General features: G+C 46.9%; 1 protein-coding gene and 1 long non-coding RNA gene across 2 annotated transcripts; both read right to left on the bottom strand.

Annotated features, from left to right (window-relative positions):
* Positions 1 to 1,970: 1,970 nt before the first annotated feature.
* LOC143168246 (phytanoyl-CoA dioxygenase, peroxisomal-like) lies at positions 1,971 to 14,881 on the bottom strand. The gene is made up of 9 exons (XM_076354525.1): positions 14,675 to 14,881; positions 10,670 to 10,725; positions 9,984 to 10,094; positions 9,701 to 9,866; positions 8,936 to 9,017; positions 6,967 to 7,148; positions 5,830 to 5,979; positions 4,272 to 4,403; positions 1,971 to 3,019 (listed from the first exon to the last, which is right to left on the bottom strand). The coding sequence occupies exons 1-9, from the start codon at positions 14,765 to 14,767 to the stop codon at positions 2,966 to 2,968; spliced, it is 1,026 nt and encodes a 341-aa protein (XP_076210640.1). The 5' UTR covers positions 14,768 to 14,881; the 3' UTR covers positions 1,971 to 2,965.
* A 1,808-nt stretch (positions 14,882 to 16,689) lies between these two features.
* Positions 16,690 to 21,230, bottom strand: LOC143155652 (uncharacterized). Its single transcript, XR_012994442.1, has 4 exons — positions 21,127 to 21,230; positions 20,236 to 20,320; positions 17,280 to 17,350; positions 16,690 to 16,782 (listed from the first exon to the last, which is right to left on the bottom strand). It is a non-coding gene; the product is annotated as an uncharacterized LOC143155652 (long non-coding RNA).
* Positions 21,231 to 22,921: the final 1,691 nt, after the last annotated feature.

The following is a 22,921-nucleotide window of genomic DNA, read 5'->3' on the forward strand; positions in this document are numbered from 1 at the left end:
ACAGCACGATGGCTTCTGTCCTCTAAGAGTGCCCTGCTGGGAAAGAAAAAGCCTGGAGGGGAAATCCTGGAGTAGGGAGAGAAGGAAAAGTGAAGCTAGCTTAAAAATGGGGAGCTGCAAACAGAGGTTGCAAAGGCATTGTATTCCTCTCAAGTTGGGACATGCTTAAAAATTATGTATTCAATGTACACTCTCCTTAGCAGTGCACTTAGTACTCTCATCTGCCTACATTAACTCCGTGAGTGATATTTGAGAGGAGATAAATATTGAGATTGAATATGGAGCCATAACAGACCTGAAGCACAGTTCAGAAGATGACTTTTGTGGTGGTTTTGGCTGGGATAGAGTTAAATTTCTTCATAGTAGCTAGGATGGGGCTGTGTTTTGGATTTGTGCTGGAAACAGTGTTGGTAACACAGGGATGTTTTCATTACTGCTGAGCAGTGCTTACACACAGTCAAGGCCTCATCTGCTTCTCACCCCACCCCACCAGTGAGTAGGCTGGGGGTGCACAAGGAGTTGGGAGGGGACACAGCCGGGACAGCTGACCCCAACTGGCCAAAGGGATATCCCACACCATATGACGTCATGCTCAGCATATAAAGCTGGGGGAAGAAGAAGAAAGGGGGGGATGTTCGGAGTGATGGCGTTTGTCTTCCCAAGTCACCGTTACGCGTGATGGAGCCCTGCTGTCCTGGAGATGGCTGAACACCTGCCTGCCAATGGGAAGGAGTGAATGAATTCCTTGTTTTGCTTTGCTTGTGTGTGTGGCTTTTGCTTTACCTGTTCAACTGTCTTTATCTCAGTCCATGAGTTTTCTCACTTTCACCCTTCCGATTCTCTCCCCCATCCTGCTGGTGGGGGAAGTGAGTGAGCGGCTCTGTGGGGCTTAGTTGCCAGCTGAGGTTAAACCATGACAATTTTTGACATCTTTGCACATGTCCCCTGTTGCCACCATGCTGTAAAGCCTCACTGCTCCTGCAAAGTGGAATTCTGCCCCACCGTGTCACGGTTCAGACTAGCTTGTGCCATCGGTGTGACAGTCAGTTCATCCTCACTTTTCCCTCAAGCTCTACGCTGTGAAGCAGATGCTGCTGAAAGGTGGGGTTTGTCCTGCTGGAATTTGCTGTCTCTTCACCTTTCCCTTTCCCTGGGCCAACTTCACAGCCCATGGGTCAAGGCACTGGCTGCAGGAGGGAAGGTGGAGGTATGGCTCTTGCTGCAAGAACCAGGAGTGGATTGAATGCAGCATGTCCTCATTACGAACTGGGGTCAGCTTTCCTTCAGTCTCTTCTGACTCCAAAAAAGGTGGAGGCCACAGGCTGAACTTGGTCCTTGTTTTGGCAGGGCTCTTCCTTTTTTTCATGTGAGCTTTTCACAGATTAGCAAAAAAAATCCCCTTTCTGGTGGAAATAGCTTGATACTTTGGGATTGAAAAAATCATTGGGGGACAGGCAGTGTGTTTGGGAACAGCAATGTCTGTCTCCAGGTGGGAACCAGAGCCCAGACACCTCACCACACCACCAAGGGTTTAGAACCCACACAATAACTGTGCTCAAACCTTGCCTTGTTTAAAAAGCATACAAACAAACAAGAAAACCCATAGACGCTGCGGGAAGAGGAAGAAGCACAAACCCCTCTGCATTACGTTGTCATGTATGAAATGACTGCAACAGCTTCCACTTGCAGCCGCTTGTCTAGGCAGTCCACCATTGAGCCTTGTGGGCTGAGGACAGGACTGTACCTGATCTCCTGTCTCGCCTGAGTGACCTCCCGAGCCGCAAGATAACAGAGCAGAAGAAGCCACAAGAGCCCATCAGTGCAGCCTTTGGTGCTGTTTTGGCACCTTCTTCGGGTGGAAGGGGGGAGTGGAAAAGAGCTGAGGATGGCTGTTTTGCACTGGGGTATTCAACGACGCACCCACTGCCAGAATTTCTGAGCGGCAGAAATAACACAACACAGCCCTCAAATACAGTTTTGCTCTTATTTAATCTGTATTTCAAAAAATAGATTCTGAAAGCAAAAGAGTCTTTCATAAAGCAAGGAAAAACATTGTGAAAGGCAAGAGGATCATTTCAGTGCATGTCGCTCCACCCTGCCATCAGTGCATCCTGAGGAGCATCCAACCACCTCCCCGACCTGGCAGCACCAAAAGGCACCTTTTCCCAGACCCGCCAGACTCAAAGGAGGACTCCCTCATTTCACACAGACTTGGGATCAGTTGTGCAAGGCCAACGGGAGGCTGGTTCGCTTGCCCAGTAGCTCCCAACTCTGTCAGCCACATATTTCACTTGTGCCAGCGCTGCTCATTAAGATACAATGCCACACCAGGTCATGTTTGAGGAACTCTACTAGCGAGCATGTTCCTCAATCCCATTTTTTTTATGTGAGTGGTTGTTGCTTCCCCTTTATCCAGTTCCTTACACCATTGATTCTGCTGGTACCAATATCCCCACCTTCATCAGCTGTACTAATGACTTCCCATGTGAGCTCATACTGAGAGCTTGCGTGAAACTCAGATTCATTTTGTTTCTTTTGCATGGAAAAGGAAGTTGGAAACGTTAAAAAACATACCCTTGCATAAATTCTTGCATAATATCTTATATTAGTATAGCATCATTCCAAAGATGTGTCATGTGAGAAACTTCTAAAAAGCAAGAATGAAAACATCAAGAAAATCAAGGTGTTCTTTCAAGAACTTAATTCTTCAATTGTCTAAGATAACCACAACAAGTCTCTGTTTTTCTAGGTTAGGTTTTCCTTGACGTACATCAGCTGTTCAACCTCAGTGCAATTATTTTGTATTAGCATAAAATGATTTTGCGATGCAGCATTTGGCTAAGTTACCAATACAGTGGTCAACAAAGCACACCTACTTCTGCCTGCTGAGGCAGAGTCTGCACTCTCCGATCAGAGAAGCTCATTCTCAGGCACGTGTTTTCCATCCTGCTCTTCAGAAGTTGTTCTACAGGTTAATTCTTTCCCCTTGCACAAGCCGTGCTCGGAAGTTCCAAATATCCTTCAAAACAAAAATGAGACAAAGGAAAATCCTCAAGGGCCAGCAAAAACAGTGACCAGGATTCCACTTTACAGAGATGGAAATAGATACAGCATTCTCAGCTTAGCTACCTACCCATAAAAACATACCAAAACACTTACTGAATATCCTTTTGAACCCTAAATATCAAGAACCAAAATGCAGCCCTGACTAAGAAAGAGGTGCAACCTCCACCCCCAGGAGATAGGTGGTTTGCAGGTGTGACACGGACTGCAAGATGCCCATGGTTCAGCTCTGGAAGGTGGCAGAAGAGGAAACGTGAGCAGCACGGAGAACACTACCCTTGCAGAAGTCACCCTTGCGTCCTTGTGCACACAGTGCCTCCCGTGTGCGCCTTTGTGTGATCAAAAAAGCTCACCGACTGACTACACCTTGCATACTGCTGCCCCTGAGCAAGGGATATTCCTCGAGCAGCAGAAACCAGCAGGAAATAAAGGAAAATCCACCTGCCATTAGGAGGGGAAACTGTAAGAACTGTGGACATACAAACTGTGGACGAGCACTGAGTTTATTGCATTTTCTTATACTTGCAAATTCAGGGCAAGAGATGACCATGTCTTCCTATTTACATCGTGCAGTCCAAATATAACTGCAAAGAGCTCTGGTTCAGACACACTCCCCACAACAAACCGTGAACCAGGAGATTTAGTGAAGGGCAAAGCTTGCATAGACTTCATCCCGTTCCTGTCTTGCCACGTTAGCCCTCCCCACTGCTACCCGGTGGGGCGAAGTCTGGACCCCCTCAAATGGTATAAGAAGTGCACGTGAGCAGCCTCAGAGCTGAGCCATCAAGACAGCAGAGTCTGTGGCTCCTCCTCACTCATGCTACAACATCGGCCGCATAATGAAGCGCTGATCTAATCTGCACCAGCTCAGCCGGCACTGGAAGGGATCAAGGCGTGCTCACAAAACCCATTTTGACAAGCCGAGCTGGAGGAGGAACTTCTACAGCTCAAGGGATATGAAGGGGCCGCCTAGAGAGCAAGGCCACTTTCCAGCATAGCAAGAAGCAGCCTTAGGAGCAAAAAGGTCCTCAAAAAGCCTGCTGGTCATCCTCTGAACATCAGGTCTTTTATTCTGCCAAGCACCTCTGCTTTGCACAGCTTGAGCTGCCAAACCGGGCATAGCAAAAAGGACAAATCTGTCACATGAGGGAGGCTTAGGAAAGGGAACCGACCTGGATTGTAACAAAGGGCATATAGCCAAGTCTTACCCTGAGTTCCACGGAAGTCATGTTGTATTTCTTGCGAGCGATTTCCACAATTTCTTTCTCCAGGTGCTCTTGGTCTGTGTTCTTGACATCAATGTAGTAGCACTGTGAGCTGGCAAAGTGACAGCTTATACTCTGCGTGAGGAAATGGGGTATCACTCACTACCACATCGATTACAAATGACTGGTGGAAAAAAATCTCATGTATCCCAGATCGTGGACACCCCACCCCTTCCTTACAGATCGCGTCAGCAAATTCCTTCCTCCTTTCCGAGCACTCCTGCTCTCCTGAGAGTGTCCCCCTGGAGAAATACTCTTGCTGGAGAAATACTCTTGCTTGCTGACATGCTCTTCTTCCTTCCCTCCTCTCCCAAACACTCCCCCAGCATGAACTGTACTACTTGATCTCGCAATATCAGCTTACTAGAGTGGGAATAGGGAAAGTCAGGGTTGGAGCAGAATGTGTGCTCAGTAAGGGTTCTTACTTTCTGCACCCAGACAGTCACATCAACGCACTTATTTTGTAATCAGTTCTTGCTTAAGCAGAGTCTAGAGGAAATAAATAGAAATGCCCCACCAGAAAAAGCTGTTCTCTCATTACACGAGCTATGCCAGCTGCAAGCGAGATCATGCCAGATCTCAAAGGGTGCTGGACCATAACCTGGCTCAGAGAGCTCCAGGATACTCACCGATTTACCCCAAAGGCAGACAAATGTTGGGATTTGGCACAGTATGCGGAAGCTCTTGTGCTTCTGTGGGATACTAAACAGGACTATTGCTCCACTAGCCAGGAAAGAGCCAGCAGATGAGACTCTCAGTACCTGATGTCCTCCCTGCTTTCAGGATTGCAGGAGGAAGGAATTCCACACCAGTAAACTGCTACTGGGGCTGAAAGAACGGGCAATGTAGTAGTTGATGCAGGCAAAAGAAAATAAAAATAGAGCAGTCTGTGTTGCAGTGCATGAGGGAAATATCTGCATTGCTGCTAGTGGCTACACTAGAGGCTACAGTTCCCTTACGTGCCTGGATGAATCCACTTCTGAGAAAGGATCAGGCCTCCAAAGAAGGGCTCTTTTGCCTGTTTCAGTTAAATAATCATGATGCAAAACAGATGATGCATAATCAAATCTTTAACAGAAAAATGGGTCATGTTATCATATAAGTAAATATTTATCGGATGATGGAGGCTCCTGCTATCCAGAGATGAGATACCAAGAAGGCAGGGGGAAGAAAGTTAAAGGAGCTCCTGATATTTGGGACAGCTGAAAGGGAACTATTGGAAAAGCAAGTACAGCCAGCCAGGCTTCAAACATAGATTCAACATCTAATTTCTACTCCTGTTCTGTTTTTCTCAGGCAGCCCCACAGCATGCTCTTCTCCCAAAAGACAGAGATGTTTAAAGATAAAAAATAAAAAAGAGAGTGTAAAAAATATATTAGGAAGCTAAAAACTCATTAAAAAGTTCATCCACATATTCATAAGCTTGGAAAGTGGGGGGGTAGTTTGATCAGTTTTAAAAAACCAAAAATGTCAAAAGCTCTGTCAAGAGATGATTTCCTACCTTTCGGAAACCTGATGTCTTGTTTATCCCAGAGCCATGAATGAGCAGGGGATGGAAGAACACCGTGTCTCCCTTCTCCATGACAAGGTGAACCCTGGGACTCTTCTCATCCTCATCAAGCAGCCCATGGAAAAGTTTGTTGGCTTTACCCTAGAAAAAAAGGCTGAGTTGAAATCATTCGGTTAAAATTAGAGGAGGTGCCAATTCTCAGTGCAAGGGACAGCAGGGACAGGTACTGATCTGCTTTCCTCTGGGCAGCGTATTCGGTATGCCCAACTAAGAGCCTGCCCACTTGCCTAAAAGTCTTCCTACTTCAAGCCTGAGGTACAGCAAAATACTTTTTCTATTTTCTGAAGCTGGATTCAGACAATTAAGAACACTTCTCGGCTGGAGAGAACAGAGAAGAGCGCTGGGGAATCCCACAAGTGCGGCCCGATGCCACAGCTGGGGTCCAGCCTTCTGCTCCCAGTATAACCCTCACCAATGCCAGGCCAGGTCAGGAAACATCCATTCTTAAGAAGAAGATACTGCTTGATATTTAATTGCATCCAGTTGTTTACTATCCAATTTCTCCTCTTCAGGACAGTACACATCCTCACCAGGCAGGAACAAATTCACAGGAGGAGAAAGAGTCCTCAGACCGGGCAAGGGCAGTGGAAAATGGTTGTATGTGTTTATGCCGTTATGCCACGATGTGCTGGACAATTTCTAGGTGAAGGTGGGAATAGAGGCAAATCTACCCAGGTTACATGGAGTGAGGCCAACCAAGCAACTCTCTCCCAGAGCAACAAGTCAGTGTTTGCTGTGCTGGTTTTGGCTGGGATAGAGTTAGTTTTCTTCATAGTAGCTAGGATGGGGCTATGTTTTGGATTTGTGCTAGAAACAGTGTTGATAACACAGGGATGTTTTTGTTACTGCTGAGCAGTGCTGACACACAGTCAAGGCCTTTGACACAAGCGAGCGGCTTGTGGTGCTTAGTTGCCGGCTGGGGTTAAACCACGACAGTTTGCATAAACAGAAAAACCATCGCTGAAAACCTCAGCTTTGACCCGCGCATCATCCCTCCACGGTGAGCTCTCCCCAGCCAAAATGTGGTCCCCACACGCACGCCCTCCCCAACCCCCAGTGCTGCTCTACCTCCCACTTTGGATAGCCGTGAGGCTTCAGGGGCTCCTTGTGTGTCCCTGGCTGCACGACCAGGCAGCCGTTGTCCTGGTCAGCCCTCTCCATGGCGGTCCAGGAGCACACGATGCGGTCCGCAGGCCGGAAGGGGAAATAGTGCAAGTCCTGATGCATGGGGTGGAGAAAAGTCTGTTTATCTGCAACACAGGTTCAAAACCTTCAACCTCATCAAACGTGACACAGCCTTTTCCTTCCCACTAAACCATTGCAGTTGTTGTAACGTGTCCTAAGAAGCTGCTGCTTGCCACTGGAGAGACTTTGTGTACTCAGCGTCTGCTCCAGCCCACCACTGACTTGGAAGCCAAATGGGTTAGCTTATACCCCATCCCAAGATGGACCAAGACCACAGTGGTGGCTCTCGGGTCAGCAATGGCACGGGGACACAGCGAATGTCAGGAGGCTGCCTGGCTGTGCAGTCCCTCATAAGACTCCTGTTACTGACCTTCACCACCAACAACCCCCTGCCAAGTTTTCACCATTCACTTTGGCTGCTCTCCAGTCTCGTGAACTTTAACCAGCACAGTGTTGCACAAACCCTTCCCAGTACAAAGACTTTCAAACAGCCGTGCTGTCGGTAGTCACTTGATCTATCGCTGTGTTGCAAGCAGAATCAACCCTGTCTGTGCTGCACCCAACACATGTCTATTTAGCCTTCATTTAAAAAAAAAAAAAAAAAAAATCTCAATTTATGGACTGCAGCCTCCCCAGACAGTCTACCCAGCACTCTACTAGACTTTGCCCTAGAGGCTTTTTTCCATGAAGTCTAAAAAAAAATAAATATTTCTGAAGTTTTGTTTGTTACTTCTTTTCCCACTATGGACATGGAAACACATAATCCACACCAAAACAGCCTTTTATATATTATTTATATATTTATTTTGCCATTGAGTTTGCTCGTCAAATAGATATAGTTAGGATGTTTCCACTTGGGTCATTTGCCATATTATTTAGATTTTGGGCAGCCTCGAATACTCTCCTGAGATCTGCACCTCTCCTAAAGTACTCCTCAAAGATACTGAATGGAGACCTTGCAAATATGGAGCAGCTTCCCATTTCTTGTCCGTTATTGTTTTGTTTTTACTTTAAAAATGTATGGTCTTCTCTTGAATTTCCAAACCAAAATGACACAACTTTCTGTGGAGTATTTAAGATGACCAGTGGAGATGACTTGCATTTTAATAACTCAATGTACTATGTATCTGCTCAGAAGCTGCACACCTGAGAACAAGAAACATAGCTCAGGTCTCAACTTCGCTAAACCCAAACAGCTTATGCAGAGTCAAAGCTACTTTGAAAAACTGTAATATGGTTAGTCCAGTTGTCTTCCTCTCTCCCTGCCCATCACCCTTGTATAAATTATGATCTCAATTTCCAGCAGCAGGAGCCAAAGCCAGGCTTCAAAAACCTTCTTTTGGCACCTATTCAAGTATCTTCATATCAAAGCGCTGAGCATGCAACAACTGTCAGTGAGGTCAGGAGTGTATAAACTCCAAGCAAAGGATGATCTCTGTACTTATTGCCTTTTACCGAGGTCCACAGAAGCACTAATTTTCAACACATTTGAAAAGTCAAGCTTGAAAAGCATGTCATGTTTTAAACCCTGGGCCTTTATGCAAGTGCAGCTGGCTGAACAGGGAGCTCGCTTGCCCATTTTGAACGCGTAAGTGGTGCAGCCAAGACAACCACCATCTTTAGCAAACAAACATCCACTGAACATTGAAAGACGAGAAACGTTACCTCATTAAGCCAAGGTTAAAAGAAAAACTATTGCCAGAGTGGCCTCGTAAATTTTCAAAGTTATTTGGTTTTAATTTGTCTCATTTTTTTCAAACAGCTTTTCTAAAACACTAAGTTCAATTTTGGCCAGATAGACAGCACACACACCACAATTTCTCTATTTTCCTCTTATCCAAGTTTTCCTTACCAGTATCTGGAAGTTTATTTATCAGCATGGTGTGCATTGCCATGATATCTGGCCCTGTGAAACACTCAACATATTTGAGGACCTACAGGGAAGAAAAAATTAGAAAAAAATATTAGAAACATGAAAGACAAGAGGAAAGATTGCTGAGGAAGCACTGGGACCTGGATGTTTGGCTGAGGACTAGGGTACAGGAGGAGAAGGTTGGGATGGAGGGATGCAGGACAGGAGGCAGGATCCGGCATGGCACACAAACGGGCATGGTGGTAGGAGGCCCAGGTGGAAGATGGCGCACCAGGCTGCTAGGTGGGGTTGAAAAGATGGGGAGGGTCATAATTCCACAAAGCTATGGCTGTCTGCCACAACATGAATATTGGCTACAAAGCTGGACCTGCCCAGAGAGCGGATGCTTTGCCTGGATAAAAGACATTCAGAAAACGTTGCTGATCTGTCCTACTAGCCTGGCATGGTTTGGGCTAGTCACATTCCTGACTGGCTTCGCACCACAGGAGTGGGGGAGCACTGCTTCAAGTCTTCTGCCCCGACCACCATCCATCCCGTGTTCATGCAGAACACTCTTAAAAGATGGCTTGATATTCCTTCCTTGCATATGTACCTATGGGAGTGACATACAGGGGCTCTAAGGAATAAAGGATATAGTTTTAGCGGAACCAAAAAAGAGCTTCTTCACATAGGCATTAAAACATAGATACATTCACATAGGCTCTTCCACCACCATTCCCCTTTTTGTTGCTTTTTTAATTTTACCTCTGGCAGAGTACAGTATCTGAACAACTCTTTGTCTTCCTGGAAGTCCTGCACTTTATTAACTACTTTTTCAGACTGACCATACTGGGATCTCAGGGACTCGTCTTTCATAATCATAGCTCCTGGTGGATTCACCTCTTTTTTACAGATCCTCATGAACTCCTTCCTACAAAGCAGAGGGTATATCCATGTTGGGAGAGTCCAGCTTCCTCCAGCTTCCCAGAGCTCCCTCGGGATGCTGCTGCACACAGGACCCCCAGCACCTTAGGCAAGTGCCCCGTACCTGAAGCGCTCAATGTCTTTGTCAGAAACGAGCTTCTTAATGAGCAGATACCCGTTGTCTTCATAGAACTGCCTTTGCTCTGTGGTGAGGACATCGTTGTCCAGGGTATAGCTGAGACACAGAGGAGAAACACGTTAGTAGGGCCGGGCAGAGCAATGGGAGCACCGATGGCGAGACCCAGCAGGAGGACGGTGCCATGCGGGGGATCGGTGGCTGCTGGGAAGAATTGGTGAGAAACCCTCCTCACTTGCATGTCCACCGTGGCTCTGCAGGCGTGCAGTGTTTCCCATGCCCCAGCAGAGCCAGCATGGTGTGTCCGTGGCCGTGCAGCATCTCTGCCCACAGCCACCCACTACTTCTGAGACAGAATTCAAAGCATCCCCCTCATGCCCTCCCAAAGCGGAGAAGCGAGCAGGAAAGCTGGGATCGGTCCTCAGCAGCTTTACTCTCAACAGAGATACTGAAGCACACGGGAATAGTCTCTGCAGTCAGATTATCCACTCAGACATTTTCAAGATGCATGGTTAAGCTTTTTTATTAAACTACAGTTAAACAAAGGAGAATATAACCTTGCAAAATGAAAGGCTAACCAATGTCTAGTGATCAAAACGTGTGCTAGGGTGGAAAAAGAATTGAGTTCTGCAGGTTATTTTTTTTTTATCTCTACAAAGGAAGAGACAGCTTACCAAAACCTCCCTGGTTGAGGAACAGCACTAACTTGGGCTGAAGTAGGAACGCTTGTCTGGGATGGAAATTAAGGAATATACACCCAAGCACAACGGAGTAGAAGAACATCTATACACATGCGTTCTGAATCCTACAATGCGGTTCATCTTAAAGATAAGTGCTGTGCTGGACCTCCAATTCATGTTCTTGTTTATTTTGCTTCTAAAAAAATCTTTCCCACCTTCGGAATAGCACGTCTGGCAGAGAAGTATAAAATAACAGCATAGTACAGCCTTGTCCACGCGTATAGAAAAGTCAGTACAAAGTGCCTGAGACTCCAGAGTAGTCCACAGGCCTCGATTCATCTCCCAGAACATCTAGACACTCAATGAGATGCTCAGTGGAGATATTTACTTGCCCAATTTCCCTCCCTATGCTCCAGAGAGCAGCCAGACGTACCCAAACCTGCGTTGCCTCCTGGAGGTGCTTCTCCATCTCTCCCCTCCTAACATCCGCGCGCCAAATTCAGAGCAAGAAGTCATATGGTGTGAACCTGGGACTTCACATTCCCATGCGGTGGTGCAAACCCTCACCTTCTCTCCAGTTACTGCAGAAATTAGGTCCCTCCCAAACTTGATAGGGAGAGCACGAAGAGAGGAGAGCTACGGGCTTGTCCTCCACCTCAATTCATTTCAACATGTTTAAATAAACACAGTTGTGTTCTCCAATGCAGAGAGGCATTCTCACCGACAGACCAATTAAACCCCAATTAAACCCCACTTGCTTATGAAGCCTTACAAGAGCTTCGTGCATGGTATTGAAGCGTCACCCAGGGGCAAGGACGAAAAAAAAAAAAAAAAAGAGCATTTTCATGCAGATCTCTGGGTCTGCACATGCATGTTTGGAGACCCCTGTGCTTCAGGGTTTTATGTAAACCAAAGACTTTCCTCTACTGCTCACCACTACCTTTTAAATGTGCCATAAAAGCATGCATGCTTCTGGAATAAGAAATAGGTTTCATCACAACAGTTGTGTCTATGGTCCCTACACCAGGAAGCTTAAACATTAGCTGGTCAAGAGTCACATACAGTGGGAGAAGAAACACAACACATGCAAAAATGTGTAGCAAAAATGATAAGCCAGAGGGAGGAAAAGGTGCTGAGAACTGGATGGAAGAGAGAGGGAAGGAAGAGGACATGGGGAGACCAGGTGGAAACCACCACAGCAGGTCCCAGAGCAAGGGATTCCCCAACTGAGGGCACTACCGCTCCACACACCATATTTCAGGTCCAAGTTCAGTGAAAATGGGACTCCTGGACATTCAGGCTCCTAAACGTCCACAGACAGCTGATGGAGACACAGGCGCTGGCTGAACCCCAGCTGTAGTGCCCTCCTCAGCACACCTCCACCTCCCAGAACGGGGGGACAGCAGACAAGTCCACCAAGCACTGGACTCCATTTGAACACCTTCCTCCTGGGCTTTGCAGTGCCTCTTCATCTCACTGGTTTTGCTCTTGCCACCTTGCAACACTCAAAGGACAAGTTTGGGTTGCTTGGACAACTGAAAACAAGAGGTACACAGGCTGGGAAGCAGCCGCTGCCTCCAGCGGCTCATTTTGGTGAAGACATGGAGTATTTAAACATTTCCCTTCCCCTCACACACACCCTTTTGGGAATAATGTATTCAGAGACATGTTAGCCAACTGCGCAGGCAATATAATACTTTTGGAGAGACTGAAGCACAGGCACAGTGAGGTTCAAGATCCCCAGAAGCTTTTCCAAAGCATCTCCCTGCAGAGTCTCAAGGGATGGTGCAAACTCCTGCATATCTAAGACAAGCACGGTAAACTTGCGTAGTTCTCTTAGAAACCATCTCACAGACACCTGGTGCTCTGTAGCTCCTGGCCTGACAGCCACCGCTCTGCCAGCAGCATCAGGGTTTGACCTGAAGAAGCCAAACACCCAAATCACTCAAGAGGTGCAGTTGCTTTCTGAATCTCCCGTTTGCCTGCATTTTGAGGAAACCTTCACTTCTACAGCTGGTGTGCTGGTTTTTTTCCCCGTGTCCCAAACCAGGCAGCACCCAAGCTGAATTCACAGCTGTAGGAAGGCAGGTTTTCTACAGGCACTTGTGAATGTGGCTTTTTCTCGGCTGCCTTCCTGTAAGGAGGTAAGTGCTGGTGTTACCGATGCAGCACTCCCCTCTGGCTCCTATGTCAAGTTCCCAAGAAAAATCTGCCACATTTCACCTTCCGCTGCTTCCTCTCCTTCCTGAGGCCACAAGCAAGGACTCTGAGAAGGCGGAGTTTTTCCACTGTTGTGTAGAAATAACTCATCTTCCAATAAACCAGTACAACCAACGTACACCGATCTCTAATATACCGACCCCTAAAAGCAACTACAGGAGGAAACTAGGTATGTACAAAATGGTATTAAGCTCTCTATTATGCAGGTTTAATTTTAAATAAACAGAGAGCATCAGGATGCTCTCTTCTCCAGGTTGGGAAGGTCGGAGCCTGGGGCGGGCCAGCAGAAGGCAGCTAACCCCTGCTGCAGGGCTCACTAAGCAGAGAGAAGTGGGTGTGCATCTCTGCACCCCAGCAAGGCAGTGCAGAGACCCCACGGGCTTTCACATTTTATGTCTCTGTCAAGTCATTTCTATTAAGACATTTCTCCCTTCAGAAAAGGAGAGGCATTTTCTGGAAGGGAAATTGACTGTCCTACCCAATTAATCAAGCCAGAGTTTACAACAAAACCACTGCACTGAGGTAGCATATATCAAATGAATCTATTCTTACTAGATTCTGTCATTTATTTTATCCACACACCTTTCTTGTTCCAGCACAATTTAGTCATATTTTTGGCCAAAGCTCTATGCATCAGGACCATTGTAGCTGGATTTAAAAACAAAACAGCTTGTGCAGCGCCTTTCCTTACTTACTCTCTCTTTACAACCAGGGTGCTTTTCCTAGCATTTATTTCCAATTTTGTGTTCCTACTTGCACCTTTGTCTTATGGCAGTCTGAGTCAACCACTATCCATCTGTCTTCAAATTTTTAATGTAATTGAAATTACATTACATACTCCTACATCCTGTTTGATCACATCCTCTTTGCCAGTTATAATTCAGAGGTAACTTGTCAGCATTCAGCTCTCACCGAGAAACAGCAGCATTTAAAAATCTTTTTTTAAAAAAAAAAAAACAAACCAAACCATGACATTTAGGGCACCAGCTTTAAAAATACTATCAGCAAGCAGTCTTCATTTAACTTTTGGAAACGTGGGACAGACCAATGTGAAAACTTCCTTCTGTCCTGGTTACCTTTCTCTGACCTGTCATAAAGCTGTCAGCCTCCAACATTTCCACTTCATTTCCCACTCACAAACCAAGCCTTTATGTTTTTCCTGCTGCCGGTCTACCAGTCAAGTCCGTACCTCTCAACAAGGTCTGAGACTCACTGTGCAATTGCTAAGCCTCGCAGAGTTTATCTCCCCCAAACCCACGAATCTCTAGGAGGAAAATTTGCTGCAGGTAACCTCCATGCTCAGTGCCGGGGAGATGTGCCGGGGGGGCCTGCCAAGAGGCAGCTGGCCCATCAGCGGCACATCCCCACGCCTGACAGGTTGCAGGGCTGAAGCTCAGGGAGAAAGCACCAGGCAGCAAGAGGTTTTCGGGGCAGGACGGGTGCTGACCCCAAAACACCAGCCGGAGCTGCCAGGGGAAGCGCTGTCCTGGTGCATCCCCGCTCGCCGAAGGGCTGCATGGGGCACGGTCCCCCTGCATGTCACCACCCCGTAACCACGGCAGGGGGCTGGGACGCTGCCCACACGTCCTTCCCGGGCAGGGTGTCCTTGTAGGGCAAACCACCACCAAACCCCTCCTCAGTGCCCATGTACACACAGGCACGCAGGGTGCGGGGAGCAATGTGCAAAGCTCGCTGGGGCGGGGGAAGCAGAGCCCTGACCCCAACGGGGCCAACATCCCGCTCCATCCCCCCCTTCCCACCCTACGTCAGAAAGGATACAGGAGCAGGGGCTGCTCCCAGACGCGGGGAGAGGTGCCGGAGGATGGCGTCCAGCCGAGCCGCTGGCCCCGACCGTTTCCTGAGCTGCTCCATTGTGCCCGGGCAGTCGGAGCGCTCGGCCCCCAGCCTGACCCTATAAACACAGCCAGGAGGAGCAGGGCCCTGTTGGCGTCTGCAGCCTTAGCCTCGGCTGCACATGCGCCAGCAGCCGTGCATGCTCAGAAAGGCTGCAGAAACCCTGCCGGGAGCCAAGGGCTGGCAGGATTTGCAAATGGGAGGGCCTGCTGGCGGCCGGGACGTACGTGGGGAAAGCTCAGCGCATGCTTTTGCACGTCCCCTCCCTTCCCGTATTTTTCCCCTTCTCTGCCAGCAGTTACTGAGCTGCAAGGATTTCATCAGCCCTGTGCAGAGGGCAACGCTTGGCGCTTTTGGGCACAGACCACGGCCGAGGCCGGCACGGATATTTTCTTTATTTCCTGTCCCTAAGGAGACTGTCAGAGCTTGCCTCGTCCCTCCATGAGTCAGTTTGGAGAGATTTTTACGGCCCCACTGTCATCCCGGTGTGGTGGCGGAGTGTGTTTCCCAGGTACCTCATTTGCACTGATACAGATCTGGGATATCTGCAGCCTGCATCAAATCCCCAGCTGAGGCTGGGTGTTGTGCTGGGTGGCCTTTCTGTCCAGCCTTCTGGGACAGCTCTGGTGCTTTTGAGTAAGAAAAGAGGGGAAGGAGCAAAAGGAGCAGTGCAGCACCTGGGGAAGTGGGGAGGGAGGAAAAAAAAGCTCAGAGGAAAACCTGGGGTAGGTAGGTAAAAAATGGGCAGCTACAAATAGAGGTTGCAAAAAATAAGCTGTAGAGGCTTGGTATTCCTCTGCAGCTGGGATATGCTTAAGAGTGGCATATTCAATATATACTGTCCTTAGCACACTCTCATCTGCCTTAATTAACACTGTGAGTGCATCAGCTGACACATTCAAGAAGAATATTAAGGGACTGAAAACAGCCCTGCAACTAAGACCTGCAGCACAGTTCAGAAGACGATTTTTGTCATCTCTGTACATGTCCCCTGTTGCCACCACACTGTAAAGCCTCACCACCCCTGCAAAGTGGACTTCAGGCCCCCCGTGTCACGGTTCAGACTAGCTTGTGCCGCTGGTGTGACAGTCAGTTCATCCGTCAAGCCCTACGCTGTGAAGCAGATGCTGCTGAAAGGTGGGGTATCTCCTGCTGGAATTTGCTGTCCTTCATCTTTCTCCTTTCCCTGGGGCAGGGGGATTCATCTCTGACCAGGATGGAGCGAAGCACTGCAGGGAGGTGGGGACAGAAGTAAGAGCTCTGCAGAGGATGAAGGCGGGAGGAAGGCAGTGTGCTGCCTGCTCCAGGTCCAGCCTTGCAGGCTGCTCTCCCACCTACTCTCTCAGGAAAATGGAGGAGTTGGAGATCTGGATGAGAGAGCAGGAAGAGTAGAGAGGAGTGGTAAACTGAGGGCAGCGAACCCAGTAACGAATACACTGTAATAATATAAGCTGGATAGCAGCATCAGGACTAGAAGGAAGTTATGCTAAGAATTTGCATTATTTTGCCAACCCAGCTTATGCAAATAGATCTTCACACCTGCCCAGTTGGTTCATAAACCCCTTCTGCATGAGCAATCCAGCCAGGCCCTGCTCCCAAAGATGCACCATCAAGAGTAAGTCCCCTGGTTGCTCCAGGCAGTCTCATGATGAAAGGACGTGCACCAAACTGCATCACAGCTACTTTATGAAGCTTAACTCCATTGTGCAACAGGTTTTGCTGGAATCTGAGGTGACACGTTGATGGATCAAAAACTCAGCTGTCAATATACTAAGCTTCATGTTAGTGCTACAGATAAACAGAAGCCAAGGCATGGATAGGGAGTGCTTCTGAACTTAACCTGTATCCTAAAAGCTGATTCCCTTTAAAACTCACGTGGCAAAACTCTCAATGATTTAAGTAAAGGTGTACCAGAGCAGGTTTTACATACTTCATTTGTGGCAGCTGCCTGGACTGGGGTGCATTCCTGTTTGTGGTTCTCATGGTCAGCGGCTCCACGTATGCTCGGTGCAGTTAGTCACTCCCATCAGGGGCTACAACAAAACATAGGCTGTTCACAAAAATGGGACAAACAAGATTAGGAACCCAAAAAACCCTCACATATGTCAAAACTATTTTGTGCAGTCAGAGGCAAGCGTACAGGCACTGTGAAGGGACAACTAGCAGCGGCAGCGACAGCAGCCAGCACTTCACTGCCAACAAAAGCAGACCTTTGACTCTTGAGCTATAGGAAAACTCTTAGTCATAGGTAAACAGAAAATTAATAAAAGTCCCTCAAATCAAATTCAAGTGAGGGGGAAGGGAAAGAAAAAAAAAAGAGGTGACTAGAGTAACAGTTTTATTACTGAAGTCCTAATTATAACTGCACTGAACGGTCTATTTATAATTCAGATACATGCTGCAATTGCCTTCACAATCCAAACTGAAACAGGAACCTCAGTAACTCTTAATCTGTTTCAAAATTCAGGTAAGAGTCCCACTGAAAAAGATAAAGCGGAACAATACTACACATGCCAATTGTGATACGGACCTGTTTGCAACGTAGATATTTCTTCCACTGTATGTGTTTGACAGCATCTTATGCAAAGGTGTCTTTCGTATCTGAAAAAAAAAAACCCAAACCAAAAAGAATATGTAGTTAGTGATTTTGCTGTACTGATTTATGAGTTTGAGAACTAAGATGCTTTTATACATACATAATAGACGCTTACATACATATACATGCATTTTTAAACAAGAGCCGCCTCAAAAAACTAATTGCTTTGTGCACTGAATACAATTATTCTTTTTTACTTACTGCTTCTTGGGTAATCTTGATAATACCCAGCCATACTGACTTGTGAAGTAATTCCCATGTCACTGGACCACCCTGTTATTTCACACCCCAAAATTATTCAGGATACCTCATCCACCTTGGCACTGAGCGGATGGTTGAGGTGACTGCCCTTTATTTGTACCTTCACGCTAATACAGTCCACGATCAAACTTTAATACCACAAAAGACTGATCTCGGGCATTGCTGGCACCACTCTGGGCTGCAGCGCTGAGAACCATGCGGTGACATCAATGGCGTGACCGCTGGTTGTGGTGTAGCCATGCTCTCTAAAAACAGGAGAAGTGTGTGGACACATATGAAAAACCCTGTCCTTTGCATCTCACTCTGATTTTTATCAAAAAAAACCCCAAACCCAAAACACTCCAGAGTGAATAATTTTCAAATCTGTTGACAAGCTTCACTAAAGTACAGACTGAATCTCATGAATCTAAGAAATGAAACAAGGGATTTTCTTCGTTAAGAAACCTGATGGTGGCATTCATCTTTTTATTAAAATTAATGGCATTTAAGAGGGGCTGTGTCTTTGCAAAGTATTTTTACAGCTATGTCTGTCAGTTTCCCGAATTTTATAGAACATTTTTATACATCTGTTTTGCATTTGGCTTTTAGTTTTAATGTTTCCTGTTCATTAAATCACAAAACTAATAAAAACTAAATGATTGAGATTTCTCCAGCAATACAGGAATGGTCCTAATGCACAGTGTTATAATTTAATAAGCATCTCAATTGACTATTAAACTCCACATTATGATCAGAACTGTAATTCCAAAGATGAGGTCTTCTGAAAGCTTAATTTACTGTGGAAGGGAAGTGGCAGCTGCTTCAACTCAACAAAACTAGCTTTTTTTAACTTAGATGCCAGGGAAAACAGATGTAGATGAGACAATAACAACAACAAAATCCACCACCAACACACAGGTTCATTTCTCATCACCAGAAGATTCAAGAAGGACTTCTACAGATACATTAGCAGCAAAAGGGAGGCAAAGGAAAATGTGGACCCAATGGAGAACAAAATAGGGGGACCTAATGACAAAGGACACGGAAAAGATCAAGGGACTCGATGTCTTCTCTGCCTAGGGCTTTGCTGGCATGGTCTGTTCTTGGCCTCAGTGCACCAAGCAGCGGAGTCTGGGGCCGTGGAGCCTCACTCACACTGCAGAAGACTGAGTTGGAGACCGCTGAAGCAAACCGGGCATTTTCAAGTCCATGGGACCATGTGGGATGTATCTGTAGGAGCCAACATGACTGCAAAGCTGCTCTTCTCCTGTGCCAGGAGAAGTTCCTGATGACTGGAAAAAGGCAAATGTCATAGCTGCCTTCACAAAGGGCGAGAAAAAGGATCTGGGGACCTCAGCCTCCAAAAAGATCATGGAATAAGCCCTCCTGAATTTGCCATGTCCACATACACCGAGGACAAGATGATTTGGAACAGCCAGCACACATTTACCAAAGGCAAACTGGGCCTGGCCAACCTCCTCGCCTTCTGCGATGGAATGGCTCTGTGGGCTAGGGTAGGGCAACGGGCAGTGTGCACCTTGGCCCTAGGAGGGCTTTTGCCTTGTTGGGACAGGCAGACTGCAGCGTGGGTGGAAAACGAGCTGAAGTGCCGGGCTCAAAGGGCTGTGATCAGCAGTACGAAGTGCAGTTGGTCACTAGTGGCATCCCTCAGCTTTCGGTAGCAGAACCGATGCTGGTTCATCTCTGTGCTACTGACCTGGACAAGAATTAATCCTCAGGAAGCTGGCTGATGACACCAAGCTGGGGAAGCAGTTCCTACTGCTGGAGGGCAGGGCTGCCACTTGGAGGGACCTCGGTGGGCAGGCTGGTAGGATCCCCTGGAAGTTCAGCAAAGGCAGAGTGCCATACCTGGCATGGAGTAACCCTGTGCTGTGGGACAAGCTGGGTCCTGCCTGCCTGCAAAGCAGCTTTGCAGGAAAGGACTTGACAGACGAGTTGAGCATGAGCGAGCAGCACATGCTCGCAATGAAGAAGGCCGACTGCATGCTAGGCTGCATGAGCAAGAGTGCAGCCAGAGGGTCAAAGGGGAGCGGTTCTTCCCCTCTATGAGGCAGTTTGTGAGATTACATCTGGACACCATGTCTAGTTTTGGGCTCCCCAGCAGAGACATTGACATCCTGGAGTGACTTCAGTGGAGAGCCACCAAAATGAGGGGGCTGAAGCACATGATGCACAAGGAAAGGCTGAGAAAATAGCTCAGCTTGAAGAAGAGAAGGCTCCAGGGAGATCCTACAGCTGTCTGCAAGTACCTAATGGGGGGAGATAAAGACAGCCAAACTCTTCTCGAAGGTTTACAGCAAAATTGAGAGACAATAGGCACAAACTGCAGCTAGGAAAATTCCTGTTAGATGTAAGGAGAAAATTCCGCAGAATGGGGACGGCCAAACACTGAAACAAGGGGTGCAGAGAGATTGTGAGATTTCTGTCCTTGGAGATACTCAAAACCTGACTGCACACAGGCCTGAGCAGCCTAATGTGACCTCAAGGTTGTCCCTGCTTTGGACCAGGAGACTGCAAGACATCTGTTCCAAACTGATTTATTCTAAGAGTTCAGCTGTGATGGTAGCAGCATCCTGCAACTGACCTACTACAGTAAGGAATGTGCATCTGAACACAAATCTATTTTTACCTTAGAAATATCAGGACCATTTTTCTGTTGTTACTATTTCCCCCTCTCTGAAGGTTGGAGATGCGGGGCAACAGCTTTTTCATGCCTTCAAAAAATACAACAGAAAATATGTCAACATTGCAAGCAAAAGCACAAAACAGCACTGGTTGGAATATCAGCATTAGCTTAAATACGTCTTGGGTGACGGAAGGAAAGATGTAGTGTTGTGGTCTGGAGATGGGGCAGGCAAGGCAACGAGGTATATACCTGGAATCAGAGTCTGGAGCAGCAAAGCCTGTGCTGAAATCTAGACTGCTGCTGCTGGAAGCAGAGCAAGCCAGATTAAAGCTAGTTTAGACGCACGTGGAGGAAATCCTCCATGTAAAGGACACATGGTTGTGGTGCAATTCTAGTTTGTGGAGAGACAGGCTGCCACCAAGCTGAACAGCGTCGCCTTCCACAAAAGCAAAGTCCTGTCTCTAGTTCCTGGCCTCTGCTGAATTTCAAGCTTTGGGCAACCCCTACCCACCTACAGAGGCACTGCAGCCTGGCTTCTCTCTCCAGCCTGAGAAACAGGGTCTCAGGACTACAGCTGTCCCTAACTTCTGAGCTGTGGGTGCCCACCCACTCCTAAAGACACAGATGCCTTCAGAAGTACCAGGGACAGCTGGATCCATCATAGCCAGCTCTGAGCACTAAGAGCTTAAAAAACCCCAAGCTTTTCCTGCACGGTTGGCCCTTGCAACGCCAGCTGACCTCAGCAGTTAGCGAGCTGATAAGCAGAAGTCTCCTTCACACACGTTGCTCCTATTGAGGTCCTACAGCTCCCCAAAGGGATCCCCTTCTCCCTCATGACTGCCCAGCCTGGGAAAAATGCCTAGCTAAAGGCTGAATAAGGGGATATTTTATTACCTTTCCCCTCTTCAAGCATTGGCCACAGAGGTTGCTGTCACGTCGTGTGGTCAGAATGCAGATGTACCCCAGCAGGTGACTCTTCCCAACTGTTTGCCAGAGGTTCAGTTAAAAAAAGAAAAAAAAAAAAATCATCAATAAAACAGCAAGCAGTGGCCATCGTGCCCATCCGTTCCCCCCGCAGTCACTCAGGTTTGCTGCCCTCTCGCCGCAGCATTCACATTAATTCTCTTATCTCCTAAGTAGAAAAGGGTCAGTCCTGAATTTCTAGCAAAACATGAAATCAAAGTAATACCTAAAAAAAACCCAAAACAAAACAACAGGACAAGACTATTCTGACTTTATATACTGCCACAGATAATTTTAAGTGTTATTTTTCCCCTGATGCAGGGGAAAAGCAAAAGGCTGAGGAAACCAATGTATTAAAGAGAGAGAACAGATACTAGCTTTCCAAGAACACATGCTACTTATCAAATGTATTGCTTAGGCTAGTGAATATTCCAATCATTAAATTCTTTCTTCTCAGTCTCCACTCTTCTCAACTTCGATGGAGTTTACAAGCAGCCTTCTCATACAGACTGAGGGATGGAAGTTGGTGCATGCAGAGGTACCTGTGTATGCAAACGAAAGCACATTACGTTTGTATAAATGACTGGACATAGCTAATAAAACCAACTGTTCACTGTTGCTTTCTTACAGCTTTTTATGCCAGCATCTCAAAAAACTTCATTTAAAAGGAGATCTTTAAGTGTCTTGCTTAAAGCTGCATGTCTTTGGACTTGCTAGCCAGTACAATATACCCTCCTACAGCTTATGCTTGATCTACCACCTCTTATTTAGCAAAACAAATCATGAAACTTCTTATACAAATCACCACACTCCTTAACTGATCAGGTGATGCTAACAGAGGACTTCCCAACTCAGTGATCGCCCACTCAGCTGCACATTTCAGCCAGCCAAGCCAGGAAGCACTTTGGGATGTAAATTCCAGCCATCAGGAAACATCAGGAGGGGCTTCGACCATCAGTTCACCCGAGAGAGGGGTTTTGCTCATAGCTGGCTTCAGCAGCTGCAAAGGGAAGTTTTCCTCTGAAAATCCAAACGGTTCTTGTCACGAAAGGTTGGAGCCATGGTTGTGAATTTTCACTCACCTCGCTGGCTAAGCAGCCTTCCTCCGCACACCCTTCCCCTTGAAGATCAACCTTCTACCGTTCAAGGCACGTCTAGGGAAGGAGAAGTGTTGGTTTCACACCTGGCTGATGAACTAACCAGCATAACAAGTGAAAAAAAACCCCAACATCTACCAACCAGTGTGTTTTTCTGCTCAGGGTGAGCTCACACACATCTAGCGCCAGTTTAAAATACAACAGGTCTTTGTAACAAGTACTTTCACGCAGAAGTACTCAACTCTTTTGCACACATTTGGTCTAGTTAGGGGTTTTTTAATCTAAAAAAATAACCTATGTAGTGACAGTCTTGTCCATGACCATAAAGAAAATGAACAGAAGCCAACTCCACAGTTTTGCATCAGGATACAGAATAAACTTCACAAAACAGCAGGAAAAAAAAAGGAATTACACCAGTATTTTTTGCACAGACAACTGGTTTTTGATGCTTTATTTTCAAACTACTGTGAAAAACCTAACCATTTTTTTTTTTTCCCCAAAGCAAAGTCAAAAACTCAGTTACTGCTTTGAGGGTTTGTTGTGAACATGCAACTTGCAGACTTCTCCAGGAAAAGGAGCGTGAGGTTCTGTGTGGTTTAGGCTACTCATGGGGGGGGGGGGGGGGGGGG

Source organism: Aptenodytes patagonicus, chromosome 1, assembly GCF_965638725.1.
Source record: "Aptenodytes patagonicus chromosome 1, bAptPat1.pri.cur, whole genome shotgun sequence".
NCBI classification, from domain to species: Eukaryota; Metazoa; Chordata; class Aves; order Sphenisciformes; family Spheniscidae; genus Aptenodytes; species Aptenodytes patagonicus.

Bases quoted from the DNA above. Each gene is read 5' to 3' on its own strand.
- LOC143168246 (XM_076354525.1), bottom strand. From the start codon at position 14,767: ATGGAGCAGCTCAGGAAACGGTCGGGGCCAGCGGCTCGGCTGGACGCC. The intron at 9,867-9,983 runs GTACGGGGCACT...TCTGCTTTGTAG, and splicing joins AAAGACATTGAGCGCTTCAG to GAAGGAGTTCATGAGGATCT. The intron at 4,404-5,829 runs GTAGGAAATCAT...TTCCTCACGCAG, and splicing joins AGACATCAGGTTTCCGAAAG to AGTATAAGCTGTCACTTTGC.